General features: G+C 32.6%; 1 protein-coding gene and 1 long non-coding RNA gene across 2 annotated transcripts; one reads left to right on the forward strand and one right to left on the reverse strand.

Moving 5' to 3' along the window:
• Positions 1-5,226: 5,226 nt before the first annotated feature.
• Positions 5,227-5,862, reverse strand: LOC107867400. The gene is made up of 3 exons (XR_001673171.2): positions 5,675-5,862; positions 5,543-5,608; positions 5,227-5,460 (listed from the first exon to the last, which is right to left on the reverse strand). It is a non-coding gene; the product is annotated as an uncharacterized LOC107867400 (long non-coding RNA).
• Positions 5,863-7,089: 1,227 nt separating this feature from the next.
• LOC107867401 (PLASMODESMATA CALLOSE-BINDING PROTEIN 1) lies at positions 7,090-10,758 on the forward strand. Its single transcript, XM_016713621.2, has 4 exons — positions 7,090-7,359; positions 7,785-8,027; positions 8,119-8,155; positions 10,372-10,758. The coding sequence occupies exons 1-4, from the start codon at positions 7,305-7,307 to the stop codon at positions 10,631-10,633; spliced, it is 597 nt and encodes a 198-aa protein (XP_016569107.1). The 5' UTR covers positions 7,090-7,304; the 3' UTR covers positions 10,634-10,758.
• The last annotated feature ends 16,902 nt before the right edge of the window (positions 10,759-27,660 follow it).

Raw genomic sequence — 27,660 nt, forward strand, 5'->3', positions numbered from 1 at the left:
CAAAATCAAAGTCCAAGAAATAAACTAAAGTATGAGAAGATATCCATAGCATGAAATGGAGTCTTCCAGAATATGGAAGCTCACTACTTCAATCCGACACAAATATTGTCCCCGAATTCAAGATCACTAAGTAGGGGGTACTATGGCCAATTCCTGCATTGCGTTGGGATACATCGTCCGAAGACAGATTAGCAGGTGAACGCTAGCATGTACTCAGGAATAAGGATAAAGTAATGTCATTATTCAAAACCATAGTATATATATATATATATATATATATATATATATATATATATATACACCATGCTACGTTTAGCATGCATTTAAATCTTTAACCTAGGATGTGTAGCTTGACCATTCTAGAACACCCACTAGCTATATGAGTCTAAAACATAGTTTTTGAGCTCTATGAACGAAATAGATCCATAGATGAACACTACGCATACCTGATTCAAGGTTCTTGATGTTTTTGAACTTGAAGGATTTGAAATCCTTCGATTTTTGAAGAAGATTGAGTCTTGTTCTTGGAGATTAAATTTAGAGAGAAACCTTAGTTTTTGTTTGTGAAATAATAATGAGCAAAATGGTTGAATTCGAACTCATCTGGGTATATATAGGCGAGTGGTAAGTGAGCAAAATACCCCTGTTAAAACGGCCTGAAAATAAACTGAACGTGGCGTGTGACAACCCGACTAACGATCCGTCAGGAATTTGATGGTCCATCATTTCGACCGTCATACGTGGACCAGAAATGGGGTTCACTAGATAAGAGTTGACGGCCTGGATGACGGTCCGTCAAAAATCTGACGGTCCATCAACTCGTCCGTCAATCCTTAGACAGAACGTGGCCCTACTGCCTTGGCTGTGACGATCAAAGTGGTGGTCCGTCACTTGTTTGGCCGTCCATCAACTTGGACGTCGCACCTGGGCGATTCGATCAGTTCTGAATAAAACATCCATAACTTCCTCGACTGGTGTCGGATTTGGACAAAATAGATATCGTTAGAAAGCTAACTCAATTTTCCAAGTGATAGAAAGTAGAAATCTCAAAAATACCACGGGTACAAAAATAGATTTGTATTTCAAAGCAAGTACTAGTATCCTCGAGATGATTTCTAGCTAGGAATAAGCACGGGTATTACACTTTATTAGAACCTTTTCAAAGTCCTGCTGAATTGGAAAGTTACAGGCGGAAACTTGGTTTACCTCATGCTAGAGTCAAATGTTCAACAAAAATTTGGACTTTTGGGGAGGATAATTGGGTGGAAAAGGGTTTTACAGATTCTATTTAGCAACTTACTATGAACTTTCAAATAAGAGGGTCTTCTGAGGTATTTTACATTACTGCGGTTTTTGCTAGATGTAGTACTTTAGATAGACTCAAACTTTGGGAGGATTTAGAGAGTTTGTCAGAGAATATTAAGGACCCTTGGATGGGGGTGAGGATTTTAATATAACTTTGGATGAGTCAGAGAAACTAGGGGGATCTTTAGGTTACTCAGCAGGAGTTGATGGATTTTGCTGCTTGTGTTATTCTTGTGCTTTTGTTGAATTAAAATTCTCAGGAAGTACTTTCACTTGGTGGAATGGGAGAATAGAAGAAGATTGCATATTTAAAAGGTTGGATAGAGTTTTTGGGAATACTGAGTTTATGCAAACTCTTCCTAACAGTGAAGCTCATCGTCTGATAAGGCAAGGCTCTAATCATGCTCATCTTTATGTTATTTGTAATGCTTCTCAGGAGCAAGTAATAAAGCCTTTTAGATTTATAAATTTTTGGGTCAAGCATAATGATTACATGAATGTGGTGGAGGAAGCATGGAAGATAGAAGTTAAAAGGATCTCTTTTTACTATTCTACACGCGAAAATGAAGAGGGTAAAGCAGGCATTAGCAGAATAGAGTAGGAAAACTTTTGGAAATATTTTCCAAAAATATTACCACTTTGGAGGAGATGGTGAAGGCCAAGGAGGTACAGCTGGAAATTAACCTATCAGAAGAGAATAGAATGGTTTTGAATAAAGTAGAAGCAGATTTGAAAAGGTATTTGCATATCGAAGAGAAGTTTTGGAGACAAGAGTCGAGGATGAAATGGTTTGCAGAGGGGGAAAAGAACACTAATTTTGTTCATGCATATGTAAAGGAAAAGGGGAGGAAAATGCAAATACAGAAAATTCAATCGAGGCAGGGAGATTGGATTAATACTACATAAAATATTGGTGGGGAGGTAGTCAATATGTTCAAGGAACAGTTTTCTGAGACGAAGAGGATTATGACAGTGATATGATACACTGTATACCTAATTTGGTTTCTCAGAAGCAAAATGTGAAGCTAGAAAGAATGCCTTCTAAGGAAGAGATTAAACAGACTGTTTTTGACTTAAATGGGGACAGTGCTTGTGGTCCAGATGGCTTCTCAGGGTAATTTTTTCAGTCTTCTTGGGATATTGTTGGGGATGATGTAACAAATATGGCTAAAGGCTTTTTCTATGGCTAGGAACTTCCTAGGTATATAACATATACAAATTTAGTGTTAATAATACCTAAGAAGAAGGATGCCAGAACGTTTAGCTATTTGAGACCTATTAACCTGACTAATTTTGTTAATAAGGTTATTTCGAGGCCAATTCAAGAGAAATTGGTGAAGATCCTTTCGTAGATCATTTCTCCGAATCAATCAGGTTTTGTTAAGGGAAGAAGTATTACAGAGAATGTTTTGTTAGCATAGGAGATTACTAGGGATATAAATCTGATGAACAAAGATCATAATGTGGTGGTGAAACATGATATGGCCAAAGCTTATGATAGGGTTTCTTCGAAATATTTGGTAAAGGTCTTGAGAAGATTTGGTTTTTCAAAAAGGATTATTGATATGGTGGTAAGGCTGATTAGTAATAACTGGTATACCATTTTAATGAATAGGCATTCATTTGGTTTTTTTCCAATCTTTCGGATGTTTAAAGCAGGGCAATCCATTATCCCCCACTCTTTTTATAATTGCAGTTGAAGTTCTATCTAGGAGTTTGAACAAATTGTTTGAAGATTCTTTGTTCAAGGGGTATGGAATGCCAAGATGGAGCCCTAGATTAATCATTTAGCATATGCAGATGATACTATTCTGTTTTGTTCAAGACATGAGGCTTCTATGAAGAAGATGATAAGGGTGTTAAGGAAATATGAAAACATGTCTGGACAAATGATTTATTTAGATAAAAGCTTGTTTTATCTTCATGAAAAGACACCAGCTAGAGTTTGTAGCCTAGCCAGAAGAATTACTCGAATAAAAAGAAGGAAATTTCCCTTTACATATTTGGGTGTCCCATCTTTTATGGTAGAAAGAAGAAATCTCATTTTGAGGATCTTATTAAGAAAGTAATGAAGCGGATGAGTCTACGGCAAAACAAGCTTTTATCCTTTGGTGGAAGGTATGTTCTCATTACTAGTGTTCTTCAGTCTATGCCTATTTATTTGCTATCAGATATGTGTCCTCCAGTGAGTATTGTGAATCAATTGCATAAGATCTTTTATAAATTATTTTGTGCAAATACCTCTCGGTCCAGAAATAAGCATTGGATTTCGTGGGATAATGTGTTATCCTAAAGAGTAGGGTGGTATGGTTTTAGGCCACTCCATGAGTCGCTAAGGCATTATGTGCTAAGTTATGATGGAATTTTAGAATTTCCACATCATTTTTATGGACTTTATGTGGAGCAAATACTGCAAAAAATTCCATTCTTTTATGGCAAAAGGTTATGGTACTTCTCATATACGGAGGAAAATGATAAGAATAACGGATGAGGTGGAGCACAATATATGATGGCAAGTCAAATCAGGAAGTTCTAGCTTTTGGACTGTAATAGGCGCTTTATTTTATGTTGAGAATGATGAAGCAGAAGAAGAGGAATATGAGGTGAAGGATTTTGTATTAAATGGGGAATGGGACATATAGAAACTGAGAAACAAAGTATCTAAAGAAATGGTAGAGTACATTGTGGATTCAGTCAATATTTCAAATATTGAGCTTGATAATGATATCCATTGGTGGACTGGTAACATACAAGGGAAGTTCGCTGTGAAATCTGCTTGGGAAATATTGAGAAACAAGAAGTAAAGGAAGGAGGAATACAAAGATATTTAGGTTAAAAGGATTTCCTTTCAAAATAAGTTTATTTATGTGGAGGGTGTGGAAACAGAAAATTGCCATCGATGACGTGCTGAAGAGGATGAATATCAATATAGTGTCTAGATGTTGGTGCTGTGAGGTCAAGATAGAGGAAATTATGAGCCATTCATTTTTAACAGCCCCAATAGCTTAAAGGATATGGAGGCAGTTTGTTGTTTTTGCAGGAATTGATATTGAAGAAATGAATAAGCATCAGCTAATTCATTCATGGTGGACAATAAGAGTAGCCCTAAAAATTGATGCAATGTGTAAAACTATACCAGCAATAATCATGTGGATCTTTTGGAAGAGAAGAAATAGGATCAAACACGGAAAGCAAGCCACTTATTTAGGTTTAGTATGGCAGGTGCAGGAATTGATTAGGAACTTAATTAATACATTGTAACCATGGATTAAACTAAACAAGGAATCTTGGCCAAACATTGTTACTATTTTAAGTAACTATAGGCCTAGATTACATCATCAAAAAGTTATTTGGGGTTTTCCAGAGAGACACAAGGTCAAGTGTAACACTGATGGAGCATGTAGAGGGAATCCAGGAATCCGAGCTTCAGTTTTTTGCCTAAGGGATGACAACGAGATTTCATCTATGCTAAAGCAGTAGGATTAGGGGAAACTACTAATGTGGAAGCTGAGGCTATAGCTATAAAGTAGGCACTTGCATTTTGTCAGGAGAACAGTTATATGGGACTAAATGTAGAAACTGATTCTTTAATACTAATGAAGATGATAAATAGACAATGAAAAGTTCCTTGGACTATTATCATGAAAAGTTCCTTGGACTATTATCATGATAGTGGAAGAGATATGGAGCAAACTTCATGTAGTGCAAGGCAAAGTAACACATATTTAGAGAAGGAAATTCAGTTGCTAATGCTCTTGCTAGTGAGGTAATAGACATACAGCAAACAAAAGAGTATTATGGTTTCATGGAACTGCCTACTAAGATTAGAAGGTATATTAACATGGACAAGTCACAAATCTCTAATCTTAGAATTAGAACACACAAAATTAGCAAACAGACATAAAGAGAGGCAAGCAAATATATACGCAAGAGCAGTCACATGGATTAAAAGAAAGCACAAAGGGTCCCATTACAATCCCAAGGGGGTGCACCAACATAAACAGCATATACAAATCGAGTTTTGTCAAGCTATGGACAGATCTGTAAATGCTCTAGCTACCAAAAACCTTCACCAAAAAAGGGATACTGGGAGCCTCCCACCGAACTCAGATGGATTTGACCTGGAAATTGAGCTGCGTGTTGATAAATCAACAACTTACAAGAGAAATAAGGAAAGGTGAGAAGAGCAAGAGGGAGAATATTAAATCCATATGGAATAAGAGAAAAGAAAACCTACTTGATAGGGCAAATCGGAGCTTCGACATGATGTTACTTCAGTCCTGTGGGGCAAAACCCCGACCACCTGAGAAGAGGATGGAGTCAAACCGAGCTAAAGATTCAGGTAAGGGAAGCTGGAAACAGAACTTACCAGAGGCAAAGTTGATAGAAAGAGCTAGGGTTGAGCAACATCCACAGACATCCAACTTACAGATAACCTAGGGGAGGAGGGAGATGAAGTGGCCACAAGGGGAACATCCTTCAGCAGAGGCGGCAATGTGAAGTAAAGAGTAGAGAATACTTTTCTTGTTTAAACGTTGATATTAGGAAACTTTTCATATTCCATTTTTTGGATCGGGTTTTTTTGGACTTGGGTCAACAATGTATAGTTGGGCTGGATTGTTTTGGATGAAGTTGCAATAAAAAAGGGTCCAGACAGACCAAAAATTCTAATTAAAAAAAAAAAACTAATATCTTTCTTGGAGGAAAATTTTGGATCTCTATAAATTAAAGACCTCTCTTCTCATATCACAACACAATAGTATTAATAGTTTTTATATTTTTTCTTATATTATATTTTCGTATGTAGGTCAATTAGCCAAATTATATAATCATTATGTTTTTAATATGTTTTTCTCTGTCGTTTGAATTATCACCATCTTGATTTTCAACTATTACCTTTCGCATGACGCTTTGACAATTTTGATCCGAACAGATAGAACGTATTAAGATCTCACCTTTACCTCTTCGAGCTAGGCAAATGTAGATTGTTTTTGATAGATCCTAATTTTAGTAATACCTGTCAAGCAGTGTGAAAGGGGGGATACAATCGTAAAAGCAATTACAGTACAAATTAATCAAAATAGTAGCATTACACAACAAATAATATAAAACAATAAGAAATGAAATAATGATTAATCGATGCATAATTAAAACACCAAGGGGTTGTTTGGTGTGAGGTATAAGAGATAAATAGTCTTAGGTTAAAGTGAAATATTATTTTATCCCATGTTTGGTTTGAAGTATTAATTAGTATCGAAATTATTTATCCCACTATTTATGCTATAATAATGGAATAAGTTATCTCAAATACATGATGGGATAACTAATTTCAAATTATATCAGAATAACTTATCTCAAAATTAATTATTTCTAAATAATTTTTTCGCAACCAAATAACCGTAAGTGTACGCTGATACCGAATATTATGGAACAAGAAGCGTATCGCAAAGTATTCAACCAGAGTTGAGTTAGGTAGTGACCATGTGGATGAGTCTATGACCGTTTGAGAGGCAATAGAGCACACATACACAAGTACAGGTACAGTCAATTACATGACAAAAGCTTTTGCTTTTCTGCTCAATTTCCAAAAACACCATCTCCCCTTATCAATAATATTTTTTTTGATTTTCATCCGATATTCGTATTAAAACTCGATTAATTTAAATTCATACCGTATAGAATTTCATTTAGGGGAAAATGCTTTCTAACAGAGTTTTCTTCATATCCAAAATCAAACTTTCAATTTTTAATTAAGGATGAAACAACTCATCCATCTACCGGACCACCTCTCATATTGTTATCAACGATATAACATATGCAGATACTGTAAATTTACACTCATCATACATATAAAAGTGCCACAAAAACAAGTATACATCAGAATACTTGTAGTCACTCTCATTTTATTATCTAGAAAACAACACCCTTTCTTCTCCTTTACCAATTCTCTTGAAAAAGTGAAGGAATAGTGTACTTTCTTCATTATTGCTTTCACAATCATGGCTGCTTTTATGTTGTCTTTGGTATTTTTCTTGGCTATCACTGGTCACTCAAGTAAGCTGCTACTTTTCACTTTGCCATGAACTTTTCTCTGTTCTCAGCATTTTTTCCCATATTTTTCTTGAGATGGTCTTTTACTAGATTTTGCTTTTAGTAAGGAGACACTTTTCACTTTGCCCTCAAGTTTTCTCTGTTTTTTCTGCATTTTTTTCATATTTTTTGATATGGGGTTTCACTATAATTTGCTCTTGATGATGTTCTTGATTCTATTAAATTAGAAGATTCAGTCTTTTTCCCTTTGCCTTCAAGTTTTCGGTATTTTTGATGCTTTTATACTCTTCTTGAGATGAGGTTTCACTATATTTTACTCTTTAAAAATGTTCGTGATTCAGCTGTGTTCAAAGATTCAGTCTTTTTATAGGAAAATCACAATGAGTTTTGCTTGTTTGAGCTGATTGTATGTGGATTTGTTTCTGTAGGTGCCAGTTACTGTATTTGCAAAGATGGTGTGGATGTAAAAATTCTTCAAGAGAACATTGATTATGCCTGTGGATCTGGAGCTGATTGCACAGCTATCCATACTAATGGTGCTTGTTACAATCCTGACACTGTCAAAGATCACTGCAACTATGCTGTAAATAGCTATTATCAGAGAAAAGGTGCCTCTGGTGCTAGTTGTGACTTTAAGGGAACTGCAACTTTGACTCCAACTGCACCAGCTTGTATGTTTCCTCATTTACCACTAATCCTTTTACTTATTTTGTATCTTCAAAGATTAACTTTTTGTTGTTTTCTTGTTCTTTTTTTCATCAGCTGCTGGTTCTGGTTGTGTATATCAGTCTACTGCAGGGTAGGTTCTTTAAGCTTATGTTATAATATGTGATGTTAGATCCGGTATTGCATAGGCATCTCACTCTTTCTCTCTTTGGGTGTATTAGATTTACTTAACGTTTTACCTTGAAATTAAAGGAAAGGTTCTAGTTGTTGCTCCTGTCTTTGTGATAATAGCTTCAATCTAAAGCTCATTCTTGACCTCTTGATCTTGGAGAAGTCATAAAAAGTTCACCTTTTTCTGGTGTCAATTACAAATTGTGTGCTTCGAAGGTAAAAGGGTTGGTGAAGAAAGTTAAAATTGTGTCTTGGACATGAAAAGAGACCAACTCCATATTAAATATTAATACATGCAGTTTCTTTATTTAAAAAAAGACTTTCGGAACTTGTAGTATTAAGCATATCATTATATTTCTGTGACTTTTGAAACTTGTCTTTTAAAACATGTTAATAAATTTTTGTGCGAGTCATATAAATTGAAATGGAGGGGAGCATACATAGGAAAATAGTAACTTGTAGTATTAAGCATATCATTATATTTCTAGTTGTGCTTTATTTATTTTACCATAATATTCCAGTAGCTATTGTTAGTGTGGCCTGTCACTATTCACACTACCTAATAGTATGCGTGAATGAGCTGTCATGATGTTGATATCTGTCTGTTGTATATGTCCCTTTCTCCTCTACCATGATGACAATTTCAGGTGTATCTTCCATCATGTAACATATTCTAATGGCTTAAGTAAAATTTTCTTAGACCCCTCAATTAAGGTTTGTATCTATCAGCCTCCTAACCCACCGAATTTTGATTCAATCATGCCTTTTTTGTCTAATCAGCAACAGGTATAGTGTGTGTGTAACACACTCACCTGACGTGGCAAAATTAACCAATTAGAAAAAAAAAAACGTAAAAACACCCCCACCTACACAGTCATCATCTTCACAACCTCTCCCCCGATGTCTTCACAGTTCTCACACACACACACTCGTCGTCCGTCTTCACAGTTCACACACACACACGAGAGCAGCAACAATATACTTCCTAATTTTGATTTTCCGACGAGATTCATCGGAGTCGGAAAACGCACACGAAAAGATTATGTTATATTTGATGTTGAATTATTATTCATTTTATGTTTATTCATCAGAAGGAAACACAAATTCAAGATTATTATTCATCAGAAGGAAATGTTGAATTTGTGTTTGAATTTACTATTGAATGTTGTTAGTTTTACGGGGGTTGAAGACGACGATGATAGGGTGGGGGTAGGGTGCTGTGAAAATGATGATTACACGGGGAGGGTTGAAGACGACGAACTGGGGTGGGGTGGGGTGAAGATGATGACGTGGGGTGGGGTGAAGACGGTGACGCTAGGGGAGGGGTTGAAGATTTTCTTCTTCTTTTTTAAATTAAAAATTATTATAATTAAATTATATTGATAAAATAATTTAAGTATAAGTTTTTTAATTAATTAAAAAAAATTATAAGTTTTTTTTTAAGTTTTTTAATTAAAAAAAGTAAAATATTATTTTTTTCTTCGATTCACATGCCCAAGGAGAGTGTAACATTCTCTCCTTGCCAAATTAACATTTTGTGCCTGATATGTATCATTTTAAACAGTTGAGGTGCCTAATAGGTACATAAATTAATTGAGGGGTCCAAGTGAATTTTCGGGATAACTTTAAGTGTCCGTTGATGACTTAAGCTTTTTCTAATCGTGTTAGTTTCATTTATTTTTGTTATGCTTGCTTGTTTGTAAGGATCTATCGGAAACAATCGTTGTATTTGTCAAGGTAGTAATAAGGTATGCGCACTTGCTACCCTTCCTAGATCCCACCTGTATTTTTGTAGGATGTGTATTGTTGTATGCGCATTTGCTTCCCTTCCTAGATCCCACCTGTATTTTTGTAGGATGAGTATTGTTTATTTGTCACGGTACTTGTTTCCCTTTTAGACTTTTTCTCTTTTACTAGTTACTCCCTCTGATTCCAAATCTTTTTGGCAATTGCGGTGTGTTTATTTTTTATTTTCCTGAATCTATCCTCGTCATTTCAATCAGAGAACTGCTAATTTTCTGACGTATTTAATGAGAGAAAGATAGTTCAGACAATAATCTACTGATTAGAGATGTTAAAGGTTAAATGTTAAAAGACAATAATATGGACGGATCATAGCATTTTATAGCGGTTAATTAGCCAATGTGGTTCGTGATATCTTTTTCTTTTGTGTACCAGTAACACTGGTGGAAACGCAAGTCCAACAACTGTTCCAGGAACCATAAATCCATCAACAGGAGGCACTAGCATCGGAACCGGAACGGGAACTGGCACGACCACCACAGTACCAGGGACTAATCCAGTTTTCGGACTTGGACCAAGTGGCATGACCAACACAGATATAAATGGGGTTGCTACTATTCGTCAGATTCGTCAGAGCCGTGTGTTTTTCACCATGGCCCTTTTGTTAACAAGCTTGTTGGTATGCTTAAGGGTTTAAAAAGGTGGGGGGAAATGAAACTATAAGGGACAATTAGCCCATTTGGTTGCCACGCTAGAGTATAATTTGCATGATTAATAATTATTCTAATTGAATAGAATTTTGAGGGGGAAATTACGCGGACACAACTTTTACTATTTTATTTGTACTTTTTTTTATCTACTTATATTTGTCATGAAAAAGTTGGAACTGGATCCCTTTAAAAGGAGGTGGAACTATTTAAAATTGAAAAAATTTCAGAAATAGCAATTATAGAGTCTTAATTATAACTTTTATAGCAACAATTTTAAAATTACGAAAAATAGCAAGTTGTATTATGTATTTAAGTAAAATATTGCTATATAAGTACATATACAAATAAAGAATCCATTCCTAATAAACTCTAATCAGTTAGAGTTTAAAATGGAAGAAATTGTTCCTTAATTGAGCAAAATTTAATTATTCAGATTCCTTTACATTATATGACTTTTTTTTATCATAAATGTAAATTTAAATCAAAAAATGATAATACAAATTAGCAATTCAAAAAACGTCATCTATAATTAGCAACTCAAATCAAATTAAAAAAACATAGTGCATCCAATACTATTGATGGTCGCCTAAAATTTTGATGAAGATAGTAAAAATACAATGTTCCAATTACAGGTATCGATAATCAAATTTGATTGTGCTTATGAATTTTATCAAATGTAATTGCGAAAAATTCTGAAAAGTTTATAACTCATTCGTAACATTCATCTATTTCAAAACTTGAGATCGTATTTTGAATTTTATCAGTTCTGAGATGAAATGTTGACAGTAAATTTTTTTTTTCTCAAAATTCAAAGTTGTCCTTGTCGTTCTGTATTTATAAAACTAAATTACAATTGTTATACGCTAAATTTGAATTTAAGATAAGGATACATAATATTTGAATAAAAGATTTGTTTTTGTTGGAATTCGTTTTTCAATTTTGTATATATGACTGATTTATTGTATGTAGTACGTATTTGATAACCGAAGTTATATTTACAGATTTGTAGTGTTTCGGACATTGAGAATGGGAAGTATACCTGTTCTCGTTAAACACCCTGGTAGATGAACATATGAACAACAATATTAAGATTACATCAGTGATGCGATATTGTTAAGCATAAGCGCTTCGTATAGCCAACTCTACACGCTACTGGCTTCACACATTGATGTAGATGTGACCTGCAAAAACATTCAAATTGAATATGAATTAGCAGATATATATGTTTTCAGCTATATGTATTTATAATATACATATACAGTCTATTTATGTGTTCACTGACAGTTTCATATATTTTCAGCTATATGTATTGCATATATAATTTTTTTTCCTGGCAGTTAAATATGGTTCCAGCTATATATATATATATATTATACATATGCAGTATATTTATGTGTTCACTGGCAGTTACATATGTTTTCAGTTGTTTGTATTTATAATGTACATATGCAATATTTTATGTGTATAAAACATGCACTCTTATGTGTATTTTTTTCATATGCAGGCCATATATTTTCATTGGCATATAATGTACTAGATTCTGAAAATGATGCATCTTTCAAAATTACACACTATTGATATTTTTTCGTTAGTAAAAAATACATATGTTTTATGCATAAAACTACGTTTGCATGTAATATAAGAAATCATACGTATTTTCGAAAAAATATATTTACGTTAGACATAAATACGAATGCAAACTGAAATGAACATATGTTTTAATCATAAATATGTATTGTTCAAAAACTCAATTGCAAATCTGTAAAAATACATATGTCTGTATGTGTATTAGCTAGATAAAAACATATGGATATCTTGTAAAAAAAATACATATGTATTATTGATGGATATATACACATAATTAGAAAATACATATACATTATTCATAAATATTCAGAAACTTACTTATTGATATATGCATTGCAGACAAAAACATATACAGAAGAGTATGAATACATATGCATATCAAGAAAATTATATTTTCAGACTTGTAAATTGAAATACATATGTACATTGAAATGAACATGTGTATTATTCATAAATACACATATGACATTCTGCTTCAGTCCACAATAACTATGCTTTGTTCAAAAATATATGTGTAATTCTGTAAAAATACATATGTATATATAATCATAACCAAAAAATACATATGCATTAGACATAAATACATATGTAAAACTGGATACAAAAGTTCATAAGAACATATTTCTAACATTTACATAAACTAACCATGAAAATATTGGATTTTGAAAAATTAAACATCAAAAATCTTAATGTAACAGTAAATAAATATTAATATATCATCTTTGAACATTAAAGTAACATATAAAACTTAAAAAATATTCAACATATTGTTTATCCACCTAATGTTAACTATTGTAAACTTCAACAAAATAAAAATACACATCAAAGATCATGCACTTCAATATCTTCTGTTATCCCAATTTTTTGAGGAGTCCTCATTGGTGCTTCATCATCACTTTGTACCTTCGCTTCTTGTTTCCTCGAACCATAATCCCATAAAAGGAAAGCATATCTTCTGCGAATAAGATCTGGATTAAAACTAACAGATGGAACACCTTAATTAAAAGTAAGACACTCAGCATATGTCACCATATATAAGCCACAATCCCTGCAAATACATATATCAATAAATAAGAACCTGTTATATAATTAAGATGTTTACGAAAATACATCTTAAAGTTACATTACATCTTAAAGTTACATCACTGGTCCATATCTTAGTTATCAAACATCAAAGTACAAACATTGTCATCATCTCATGAATAACAAATACAACTGAGCAAAAAATAAAAATGTTAGCAATAACAAAAAAAAAGACATATCTAACTTGTAACAAATACATTTCATATATTTCAAGCAAACCAACTACGTATGTATTTTATTTATACATAACTGGTACAAAAATCATGCTTATTTAAAAGAAAGAAGTACATACCATAGTCAAAATTCAATGATAATAAATACAGCTTAACATCAAATACAAATCTTAGCAGTAAACAAAACAAAAATATATCTAAACTGTAGCATGCATATACTTTACATGTCAAAACAGTGTCATTTATGTATTTACAGAATATATATTATACTTATATTACAACATATACATATGTATTTTATGAATGGTCCAAATTTAAGTAACCAGAATATAATACAACTGAACATCAAATACAAACCTTATCAGTAACAAATATAAATATCTTACACATATCTTAAATACAAATACATATAAAAAATATACAAAATACATAACATATACAATTCTATCAGTAACCAACCTTTGTACAAAATAATATCTTACATATAACAGATATAAAATAAATACAATTAGGAACTACAATTTCATATCTTAACAACACATTAGGGACTACAATTCCATATCTTAACAAAACTGAAAAATAAATACACACCTAATAAATTGTATATATAAAATATATATATATGAGCATGTTGTTCAGAAACTATTAAATTTACAAATAGCATCATACCTCCTCCACTTTCTATTCTTCAGATTCGAAATCAGATGAAACAGGACTTGTAATTTTACAAGATTCATCTTTTTCAGCGATTTTTAAATTTTTGTAGGTTTTGGGGATGAAGATTTTCTCAAATCTTTTCGTTTTATATTTTTCACAAAATTTTTCGGATTGTTACGGCGCTTCAATCTCACTTTTTCACTGCTAACACCTCCCTTAGGCTGAATATTAGTAGAACACAAGTTAAAATCTTCATCTTGTGTTAACCCAAGACTAAACGATGATAGTTCATCTGAAACCAAATTCATCGGAAACCAAATTCATCGGTTGATTACTTTTAATGAAACTACTACGATTTGCATGTTGTGTCATTATAACGGAACTTCAAAAAATTTCAACCCACACACAAAAAAAAAACTAACAGACTAAATCGGTGAAGAAGAATGAAAAATTTGAAAAAATAGTTCGACGATAAAATACATAAAGAAATTTATATGAAAAATGTAGCTTGCATTAACTTTAAAATAAACTTACCTTAATTGAAGGATGCAATGTTTATCAATATCTTGAGAGATAAAAATAATTTTTGAAAAAAAATAAAAATTGCAGATTGTTGGGAATTGGATTTGGTAAAGTAGCTTGAAAAATGAATGGGTAAAAAAAGGAGTTCAATGCACACACTTTTCTCTAACAAAGATAAAATATTGCTATATTTTGTTATTAGTTGTAATTTTGAGAAACTATTGCTATTAATTGTAATTAATGTCTTAGGATTGTTAGTTTATGTAATTTTTTCTTTATTAATTTAGTGGTATAGAATGGGCCTCCTAATCTCATATCTCTTTAGAGTTTTTCCCTACTGTATATTTGGAGAGTAGAGAAAGAGGCTTTCCTTTTTCTAAAAATTACATAAATACACAACTTATGTTTCTAATATTACAAAAACTTTCAACTCACTAAATATATTACAAAAAATCCCAACATATATACAGAATGTTATGTATATGTCGGCTATGTTGTGTATATTAATAGGGAGAGAGAGTAAAGTAATTAAAAAAGTGGGAGAGAATGTAATTACTTTCAAAAGAGTTGATATTTATGTTATTTATACATAATTTTTTTATTCAAATATTGTCATCAGCGTACTTGCTCTGCTCCCTTCTGTATTAGTACATATATTAGTAATATATGTATTAATACTATATAATTTATTGGATTTTAAATGTTTGAAGGATATTTTGGTACATCTGTTACGAGGGTGTCTGGATTAAATTATAATTTGATCAAAATAGCTTAAAAATTATTTTTGAATTTTAGGAGTATTTGGCAATTTAAAAAATTAATTAAAAAAAATCAATTGACTTTTTATAAGTCAAAAACTAGAAGTTGGTCATTACCTACTTATTTTTTTTAGCTTATAATCTATTGAAAGATGACCAAGTAACTATTTTTGTATCCCTTATAATTTTCATTTATTTCAAAATTACCCTCTTGTAGTCCATTTGATTTTTTTAGTTTATAATCGATTAATGCATGTATTAATTAAACATTTCTACTTTTTGTATTTATGACGAACTTAACTCTAGCCATATTAGTAAGTACCTCTTTTGTATGAAACTTTTAATTTATGAAATATAATTTTTATGTATTATTTTCCTTCTTTAATATATTCTTTTAAATTTGGACAATTATTATTGTACAACATATGAATTTCTCTAAGAAATAAAACTCACCAACCAAGATATAGGGAGAACACTCATTGAAGTTATACAACTTCATGAACAATTAGTGAATGATTCATGTATATTTGACGACACAACGTTTGTATTCGACAATATTTTAATAATGATATAGTCATTACTCAATCAACGAGTAATATATTTTCAATTAAGAGTCATTTTAGCAAACAAATAATATCATTTGTGATTAACTATTTATCTATTAATATAATTATAATGATTAGTAACACATATATTTTGTTTGATGATTTAAACTCTTTTAACCAAGGAAAAAAAATTTTAGCGCACAAATTTAATAGTCATTCATGAAAATAAATGTCTCCCAGTCATTAATTATGAAATTGCATCACTATGTACAGTGTTATCAAAAGTGGGGGAAAACAACTAAGGCTGCATAAAATTTGTCTTTAAAATAAAAATTAATAGATATATAAACACTAAATTCTAATATTATATTAACAATATCTCTCTCTCTCTCTCTCTCTATATATATATATATATATATATATATATATAAAATTAAAAATGAATTAAAAATATATATATTAATTTTAATTTAAATCATTTTAGAAATAAAAATTAATAGTAATCAACTCTACATATTGTTAACAGCTTTAAGGGTATTTAAGATATTTTGACTAAAAAGAATGTTTAACAACAGTTGTTTATCAAACACATCAATAATTTTTTTTCAGTTTCAGCACTTTTATCCAAATACGTAACTGTTTATTTTTACAATAAGTTTCAGCACTTTCAAAAGCACTTTTAAATAATTTTTTAAAAACTACTTTTTTTTAGCTTATCCAAACGGGCTCTAAATCTTTATTTTAAGATATTAAGATTCAAATTTTTTTTTTTTTTTACTTTTTTTTAATTTTATGTCAAGTTAAAATCAAACACAATTTAAAACGGAGGAAATACTTGTGTGGTAATCACAATTAACTGGCATATGGCGCAGCAAGTTCGAACTTATGGTGAAACTTGACACTATACACTACCTTTGCAATTTGCGTTTTCTCTTGCCATTAGATTAAGAGTCTCAACATTAAATTAATGGAAATATCTGAAGTTGAGCTTCAAGCAGAAGGATTTTCAAACATCTTTTAGTGTTGTGATTGTGAGGTTTAAAAACTAGATCGGTATCTCAACAGCATGAGAAAATCATAGCTGTTATTATTATTTTCTCCGTTCCATTTTATTGTGTCGACTTTTGATTGAACACGAAATTTAAAAAATGAGTGATGACTTTGTAAAGTTTGTAAAATTGCCCTTCTTAAATTTGTTTTTTAGTTGTCTTTTCTTATTAAATGAGATTTAATAAGGATAAAATGAGAATGTTGTCATTAAATAGTTATACTAAATAAGAAAAAATGATACTTTTTTGGGATGGACTAAAAAGGAAATGGTGACACATAAACTGAGACGGAGAAAATAGTACTCCCTCCGTCTCAAATTATCCATCCCAACTTGAGATGACACATTGATTAAGAAAAATAATTAATAACATGTTTAGTTTACCATAATACCCATATTAAATGATGTTTACATTTCAATTTGAACAAAAAATAATTAATGCAAAGGGTAAAACATGATTTTTTTTAATTTCTTCTTGATTAATAAAAAAAAATAAGTAAAATGAGAAATCAAATTAGAAAATTTGAGACAGATAATTTGAAACGATGAGAGTATTTATTATGCATAGAGTCAATATGGCCCCAGGCATGATTCACTTACCACAAATCCCTGCTCTAAATAAGTGACAGATCCTGTACTCCCAAGTAGTAATTGACAGTCAACGCGACTGACGAATCCAAAAATAATTAAAACTGTTTATTTTTCAAGCATTGTTTTACTTGAAAGTCTATCTGAATTAAAATTTCAAGTAGAGGTAAAACAACATATAATTCACTTTCCCAAAAACTCCAGATTACCATAGATATGTTGTTGTTATTTCCATTATCATTAGATAATAACAACATAAATAAAGAAAAATGCATAGATTATAACATCAAAAAACTAGTCATGACAACTACTTAAAGAATGAAAATTTATGAACTTTCCTAGGGGTTTGGGTTGTAAGTGACAAAAAAGTTTTAAAATAAGGTATAAGTGACACATGTCTTAATAATTGAGTGGAGGTGACAATTACTTTATTATGGATTAAGAAAGTTGAAAAACTTTGAAAATAACCCACAAGTTTTTTAATTTACACTTTGATCCAAATATTTACCTAATATAACGGAAAACGAAGGAAAAAAAGCGCATTTCTCTCTCTTCTCACCCGTTGTTGTTTTCTCTCTCTTCACGATTATTGTTGCTGCTGCTTTATCCATCATCTTCTGCTTCATTATCATCATCTTCTACTTCATTATCATCTTCATCTTCTTCTTGTTGACCATTTTTGTTATTGTTGTTGTTGTTACCGCTACTGTTGCTATTTGACCGATTTCTTAGGTCAAATTTTATTTTGTACATCACTTTCTACTTTGGCATTACTTCATAGGAGACTTTTGGTAAGTCAAATTATGATTTTTAGTTGAATTTGTCATCTGGGTAACTGCTATTGTGCCTTTTTTCAATAATAAATAGCATGCGAATATGAATGCAGCATAAGAGCCATCTGTTTAAATAATATGTTTCAACGGAAGACTCATATGTTGGATTCATGTTTATTATTATATGGTACCGTAACATGAATCGAGTAGATGGGTAATCTGTTGCAACAGATGACCCATTTGTTACAACAGATTAGTTGTCTGGTGCAACATGATAAATATCTGTTGCAACAGATTAGTAACCTGTTGCAACAGAACCTGAACTTGATTCCAACAGATGTATTGTCTGTTGCAATAAGGTATCTGTTGTAACATATTATTAACCTATTGCAATAGAACCTGAACTCGATTTCAACAGACAGTAAATATCTATTATAATATATTAGTAACCTGTTGAGATAGAACCTGACCTCGATTCTAATAGATCGCCGTCTGTTGCAACAGGTAAGTCATATGTGGCAACATGTTAATTATTTGTTGCAACATGTCACTCATTTATTGAAATTAGCTTCAAAGGTGCCTCAGTACTATAACATCTATCCTAATAGGCGTTTCATCTGTTGCAACAGATATATATCTGTTGCAACATATGATTCACCGGTTATAATAGATGGCTCGTCTATTAAAATCAACTTCAGGAGCGTAACATGAATCCCAACAGGTAAGTAATCTATTGCGACTGATTATACATTTGTTGAGATTCATTTAAGACACTATGAAATCACTATTAACTTTTTTTAACAAATGACTTTATTTAGGTACCATTAATTGAGGGATCAATAACAATAAGGGTGGATTGTCATGGTTAATGAATCGAGAAGAGCAATCGATATGTATGGTATTGGAAGGAGGGTGAAATGCTAGAGATGATAGCTATGACAGTCCAAAGTGATATTTCGTATGATGATTTTATGAACTTAATCATCAGCTACTGTGGACTGAATTATCAACCAGAAGAACTCATCATCAGCTACATGCATAGCTCCTTTGAAACTCAGAGGGTACTGCCTTTCAAGATAATCGATCAGGTTTGGTTGCATGCTTATCTTAGTGATTTATCCAAACCGGTGTTAAGGGTGTATGTGGTTGAAAAGACGAGAGAGGATGAGAACCAGAACATAGAAGAAGAATAAAAATAAGACATCTTTGATAATAGGTTGGATGATCTAGACATGAATATTTCAGATGATGATCAAACACCTACGCCCGTTGATGCGATCAATACGGTGGGCAGTTCTTCTCGATCGACACAGCCTGGCAATCTTCAAGATGACGGTACTAACTTTTTCAAAGGGATGTCATTCAAGGACAAGAATGAACAATCTATCACTTTGTTTATTTCTTGCTTGAAAAAAGATTTCAGAATAAAGAAGGTGATTAATTTGAGCAGTGTCTTTAGCTACAAATATGCTAATCCAAACTGCAAGTGGTGGTTGAGAGAGGTGAAGAATATAAGTTCTGATAGATTCACTAGTCATAAACATGAAAAGGATCACACATATGATTCGGAGCACATCTCAAGCCAAAATCCTTATGCCACATCAAAGGTCCCCGATGAATATTTCAAGAGTTGTTTCAAAGGCCCTTCTAGAAGGGTTATGGCCAATCAACTCCTTACAAAATTGGGTGTACTATTCAGCTATTGAAAGATATATACGACCATAGGGATTGCCAAAGACTTATTTAGGGGGACACATGAGCATGGGTATACATTCCTAGATGCCTACTGTTATATGATTGAGTCCATAAATCTCAGAAGTAAAACGGCATAGCATGTTGATGAAAATGGAAGGTTCAAGTACTTTTTTGTATCTTATGGTGCTTGGATTCAAGGTTTTCAACATTTGAGAAAAGGCATAGCCGTCAATGGTACCTTCTTGAGAAGTAGGTATAATGGAGTTCTGCTAGCGGTGGTGGCGCAGGATGCGGAGAATCACATCTTTCCTATTGCTTTTTGTGTAGTGGACATGGAATGTGATGCCTCTTATGGATTATTTTTGAACAACTGGGAAGATGCATCGAAGATACCGAAAAGTTGTGTTTTTTTTCGGATAGACATCCAAGTATTCCAAAGATGGGTTCAATTTTCTTCACTTCAACTTACTTTGGTTGTTGCATCAGACATCTTAGAGAGAATATTCGGACCAACTATCACAATGAAAGGGTCATGACCCTTTTTTATAGAGCAGCTAAAGCATATAGTAGAGAGGAGTTTTTAGACCATTTCAGTCAAATAACATATGTGAATCCTAAGGTAGCAGAACTTCTCGTACGTGTCAATTTTGAGAGATGAAGCTGGGTATTCTGTTCGATAGATAGGTATATTCTTATGAATTTAATGTCTTGTTTGAGTTATAAGTTTAGTATGATGTCGTACTAAGTGATTCTTTTGTATAGGTACAAAATTATGACATCAAACATAGCTGAATCGGTGAATCATTATTTGGCGATGAAAGATTTTCCATCAAGGCACCATTTGAAAAAATAAACAAGAAGTATGACCAATTTTTTAACGAAAGACGTGTATAGTTCAAGGGCCCAAGAAGAATCTGATTTGTTCTCGAAATAAAAAAAATAATATCAACGAACGTTAGTTTGGGGAATAGGTTATTATCTCATAAAATAGCAGATTATAAATTCAGTATAACCGGTCATGGTGATGTTGCCACGGTCGATCTTCAAACAAGATCTTGTACGTGCAAAATTTTTGACTTGGATAAAATACCCCGTCCACATACTATGGCAGCGCTTCGAGCTTAATATGATCCAAAATATGGACCTAAAGTTTACGAGCACTCCTTTCAATATTATTCGATGGAAAACTATGAAATGACATATAGTAGGCATATTACTCTGGTGTCTCCCAAAGAATCTTAGGTTGTTCCTGCAGAGCTTTTGGAGAGATTAATACCTCCTCCATATATTGAACCAGGCACTATCAAATAAGGAAGAAAGACATATAAGAGGAGGCATGAAGTCAAAAAATCATTTTCATCAAGAAGAAACAAGTGCTCCGTATGAAAGCGCGCTGGCCACAAAAGAACTATATGCCCGGATCATAATCCACCATGATCGTTGTAATTACAGAAACTTGCGTTGTTGTTTGTTGTGTACTTTTATAAATTTAGCTCATTATTGTGAACGTAATGTTATCATTTATTATATATAAAATATCTTTTTAATAACTTGTGCATCAATAAAAAAAGGCAAAACATAAACTAAATAATACCGCAAACCACAATTATTTTCAACAGATTACTCATCTGTGGTAACAGATGGATATTAGCTGGAAGAACATAACACAGTTCTATCAAAATGGAATGCTTTTCTCCAACAGATGACAAATCTGTCGCAACAGATAGATAATCTATTGACAGAAACCCAACCGATGATCAATCTATTCGAACATATGGTTTATCTGTTGAAAAAACTCAAAAGCCAAAATTACTATTGCTACTAGGTTCAAAATTGCTCCTTACCTCCAACTATCGACATGTTAACATGTATGTTTAGAAGAAATAGACAGAATGAAAATTGAATAAGAATTAAAAAGTCAAAGTCGACTAAAAATAAATTTTTCATTAAATGAAAAATAAAATACATTAGGTATAGATCCGATATAAAAAAAATTAAAATAATACGCTAAAAGAAAAAACATATTCTAATTATTATTTTCATCATCATCATCATTAATGACAGTCGGCCAATCAACTCGCTGTAGTAGGGCCCTCATCAGCCTCTGTATCTTTCTGAACATCGTCGCTCTCACGGCGACCAACTCTTTCTGTAGGTCATTAACTTGCCTTAGAAGTTCCCGCACTATATCACGCAGAATAGCAATGTCCCAAACAAGATTAGTCATATCTAGAACACACATGAATTGACAAAAAACGTAAGACACAAAAGTAAAGTAAAGAGTTGGAATGTAATACAACGTATACTACCAACTATTATATTTACACATGAAAAAAACTTACCTCAACGAGAAAAGAATATGCTCTTTAAAGAGAAGTGGCTGAAGATGTCATACAAAAAGAAAAATGTAAGAAATAAATAAAGTGGAGTAGAATGAAGATCAAGGAGGGTCCTATTTATAGAGGATTGAATCTAGATGTGTCAGGACAAAAGGAACGACTGTTCAGCTTCATTGTATTAATTACATTCAAACTGCTGACATTTTGTTTTCTATGAAAAGTCGCGACTTTTTCTTTTACATTAATACTTCTCACCTTTTCAAAATAATTTAAGACGTGATAACAGTCGTTATTATTGAACTATTGCAATAGATCATCCATCTGTCGCAACAGATGGTATGTATGTGCAAAAGATGGTCTGTCGCAATAGATTTATAATCTGTTATAATATCTGTTGCAACATATGGATTATCTATTGCAACATAAGGACCATCTATTGAAGAAGATGTTTTGATTTCTTCGTAACAGACTTACCATCTGTTGTAACAGATGGTCTATATATGTAACAGATGGTCTGTTGCAACAGATTTACCATCTGCTGCAGTATCTGTTACAACATATGGATTATCTGTTGTAACAAAAGGACCATCTATTGAAAGAGATATTTTGACTTCTTCTAATAGCTGATTTATCAGTTGCAACAGATAGAGAATTCAATTCATCAGCTGTTTTGCATGCAGATGAATAAACAACACTGTCTGACATATTTTGATGGGGTGGGAAGAATAAGGTGAGTGCAGATGATTGGATCTACTTTCATTCGTAGGAGTTATGTATTATTGATTAGGCTACCGTGACAGACACACATAAAGTGCAATAATTTTATGAATGTAATTTTTTACCGATTAGACACTGATCCTTCAAATAAGATCCTGCATTATATAGTTTAGTTTGATAGATGTGAACTGATAAGGCCGAAGGATTCCAAGATGGTGGTTTCGATACCCTATTTAATTTAATGACGGTTTATGCTCATGTTTTTGTGTCAAGTTTGGGAATGGTTCAAGTTTTTAGCGCCAGTGTAAATATCCACTAGTGATTGCACCAATTTTAATGGCGCAATGGACTTCTTGAAAGGCCTCCGAAGCCTCGCACGGCAACAAATAATGATGAAACCAATAGAAATTCCCCTGATCCAAATTTATATGGATGGCTTGCCATAGGAGACTATTATACAACAAAAGATGCTTGGGAGAATACCTGTGCGGTAAGGGGGTGGGGGTGGAGAAGGCCATATATCATCTCAGACCTTATTTAAGAGGAAACACATGGAAGCAAGTAAGGAACTTCTAGCGAATCTGACCAATGAAATTGACATGAGAAACAAAAAAACTGAATGAGAGCTTCAAATATGGAAGTGTATCCAAATATAAAAATCCGTCCATCGTTGAAGAAAAAGAACAATGGTCAACAGGACTAGAGCTGGACACTTTGCTAGAGACTGTAACTAGCGAGCGTGGACTCAATGAAGACTCTTACAAAGTGCAAGACAAGAACACTAAGGAAGAAGCTTCGCGAGCACAGGAAATTGGTAAGATTGTCGGTTAAAATTGAAACCTGAACCAACAACTCTTGAATTAAAAATAAGGGAAGCCAAGGCATTAATTTATGAAGTCTAACTTGTATTCCATGGCTTCTGTTTATGGCTATGATTAGGTCAATGGGCATTAATTTATGAAGTCTAACTTGGGATCTCATGCCTTGTTGTTTCCACTGCCTTTGACCTGACCAGACCCATAAAAAAGAGGCACGGGATGCAAGTTTAACTTGAGAAATTGCCACCTTGGCTTGATCCCGTATTTTTAATTCTGGAGTAGTTGGTTCAGGTTTTAATTTTGACTGATAATCTTACCACCTTCCGTGCTCGTGAAGCTTCTTCCTTAGAGTTTTGGTCCTGCACTTTGTGAGAGTCTTCATTGAGGCCACGTTCACTAGTTGCAGTCTCTAGCAAAGTGTCCAGCTCCAGTCCTGTTGACCATTCTTTTTTTTCTTCAACGACTGATGAATTTTTATATTTGGATACACTTCCACATTTGAAGCTCATTCAGTTTTTTTGTTTCTCATGTCAATTTCATTGGCCAAATTCTCTACACTTTTCTTCCTACCATGTGTTTCCTCTTAAACAAGGTATGAGATGATATATGGCCTTCTCAACCTCCCCCTTCCCGCACAGGTATTCTCCCAAACACCTTATGTTGTATAATAGTCTCCTCCAGTAACCCATCTATATAAATTTGAACCAAGGGAGTTTCTATTAGTTCCATCATTTTTTGCTGCAGTACGAGGCTTCAGAGTTCTTTCAAGAAATCCATTGCGCCATTAAAATTGGTCCAATCACTATTAGATATTTACACCGCCGCCAAAAATTTAAACCATTCCCCAAAGTTAGACACAAAAAAATGAGCATAAACCGTCATTAAATAACAGGGTATCGACACCACCGTCTTGGTCCCTCTACCTTACTAGTTCGAACCTAACAATCTTAACTATAAAATGCCATATCTTGTTTGAAGGATTAACGCCTAATAGGTAAAGAACAAACATTCACAAAATCATTGTACTGGATGTGTGTTTTCATGATAGGTTGATCAGTAATACATACCTCCTACATATGAAATGGTTCCATGTGTAAGCAGCTTATTCCTCCGAACCCATCTTTACTCTAGCCTTTAATGTTGGTCGGGCAAAAGTAGATCCAGTTTCACTTTATTTTATCTACAAACAAGAGAAATACATTTGATGTCAAACAAGAGAAGAATAAAAAAAATTACAAAAGGGTAACACAAAATTGAGAGAATCAACAGATGACCAATTTGATGCAACATATTACCCATTTGTTCAACCGATGAGGCATCTTTTCCAATAGATGTATGACATATTGCAACAGATGGGTCATCTATTGGAATAAATCAAACCAACCTTGCTACTGTTTTGATTTCTTCAAACAGTTGCTCCGTCTGTCCAAGAGGGTAACATAAAATTGAATAAATTAACAGATGACCAATCTGATACAACAGATTACCTATCTGTTCAACTAATAAGGCATCTGTTGCAATAGATATATGACATGTTGCAGTAGATGAGTCATCTGTTGGAATAAATCAAACCATCCTTGCTACTGGTTTGATTTCTTTAAATAATTGCTCTGTCTGTTCCAATAGATGATTCATCAGTTGCAATAGTTGAGGAAATTATTGCAACACCACCACCAACAGTATCAACAACAAAGAAATAACACCATATATTTCAATACCTTCAATAACACAAACACCACATATTCCAACACGACCACTATTCCCAACAACAACAACATCAAAGTACCAAACAAAAGACATAAAAAAAACTATACTGACAACAAGGCTTTTTAATCTCTCCCAATAGATGACTTTTTTTTTTGCATATTTTAATAAAAACAATGATTCGTTCATTCAACACTTAAAAGTCACCTTTCCTTCAATTTTCTTAATAAATAGAAAACTGGTAATAGGTAAATCATTAATAGCAACACATGTAAATATCTAATTTAAATGACATACAAAAAAGAAGACGAGATGGAAAGAGCAATAGTGAACCATACCTATAATGTCAAAAAAGCAAAGGGATCAGAATATCCAGTTCAATCGAGAAAAGATATTGATAGATTGTGATCTGAAAGGATCCTCAAAAGAAGAGAGAAAAAAAGAAAGAAAGAGAATTGAGAATAAAGAAGAGAGAGAGATGAGTTGATTTTCTCATCTCGAGTTTATGGCTGAAGGAGAGAGTATTCTACTCCCTTCATTTCATATTAGTTGAGTTGGCCCCTATAGACTTGACACATCCATTAAGAATAATATTTATTAGGAGTCTATTTTATCAAATTAGCCTTATTAATTATGCTTTGAAAATATAAATTTGAATACATACAACTTGTTTAGCCATTTAATGATAAGGGTATTATTGAAATAACATATTAAAATCCTCTTGATTTCATCATTGAGACGACGAAATTGAAAAAAATATTTTTAGAAAGAGGGTCAACTAAAATGAAATAGAGGGAGTAGATATGAGTTTTAAATATTCATGAATAACTTTTGAGGGGCAGGAGGAGACGGTGATATTAAAAAGATCAGATAAGACTACTCACTAAGGAGATTTTTGAGTTATCCAAGTAAAATTTTTTACCGTTTTATTATTTTATCTTTTTTATCTCAAACAGAAAATACCTAAATTGTTTTAAAAAAGGAGGATCTTAAAACATCAAAGTCATACTTTGCAACAAATGACAATTTCTGATTGAATATTTCCAAAGCTCGGTTATCTGTTGCAACAAATGGCAGCGCCTGTTTGATAATTTACAATAGTTGAGTAATATATTGCAACAAATGACTTAATCTGTTTGATTATATCCAACAGAAAAGACATCTGTTGCAACAGATTGAACATTTGTATTATACTATTTCAATTGAATTCATATGTTAGACTAATACCTTAATTGATTAATCTTGGATTAGGGACGAGTTCTCATAGGGTTAACTACAACTTCAATTAAGTCTTTTGACAATTGCATGATGAGACAGTATTACGTTCCTCCCGACCAGAGTCGTCGATCGATCACTATGAGCTGAATCGATTCTTATTACCTCATATGTTCAACTAATACCTTAATTAATTAATCTATAACTAAGGGTGATTTCTCATAGGATCAACTACAATAAATGGCAATGCCTATTTGATAATTTACAATAGGTGGGTAATTTGTTGTAATAGATAACTTAATCGATTTGACAATTTACGATAGATTAGTAATCTGTCGCAACAGATGACTTAATCTATTTGATATTTTACAACAGATGAGTAATATGTTGCAACAGATGACTTATTCTGTTTGATTATATCTAATAGAAAAGACATTTATTGCAACAAATTGAACATTTGTTTTTATACAATTTCAATTGAGTTCATATGTTAGACTAATATCTTAATTGATTAATCTAGGACTGGCGATGAGTTCTCATAGGGTCAACTACAACTTCAATTGAGTCTTTTGATGATTGCATGATGAGACGGTATTGTATTCCTCCCAACCAGAGTCATCGATCGATCAGTCTGAGCTGAACCGATTCTTATTACCTCATGTGTTCAACTAATACCTTAATTTATTAATCTAGGATCAGGGATGAGTTCTCATAGGATCAACTACAACTTCTATTGAGTCTTTTGGCAATAGCACAATGAGACGTTATTGCATTCCACCCGACCAGAGTCAT

Source organism: Capsicum annuum, chromosome 1 (assembly GCF_002878395.1).
Source record: "Capsicum annuum cultivar UCD-10X-F1 chromosome 1, UCD10Xv1.1, whole genome shotgun sequence".
NCBI lineage: Eukaryota > Viridiplantae > Streptophyta > Magnoliopsida > Solanales > Solanaceae > Capsicum > Capsicum annuum.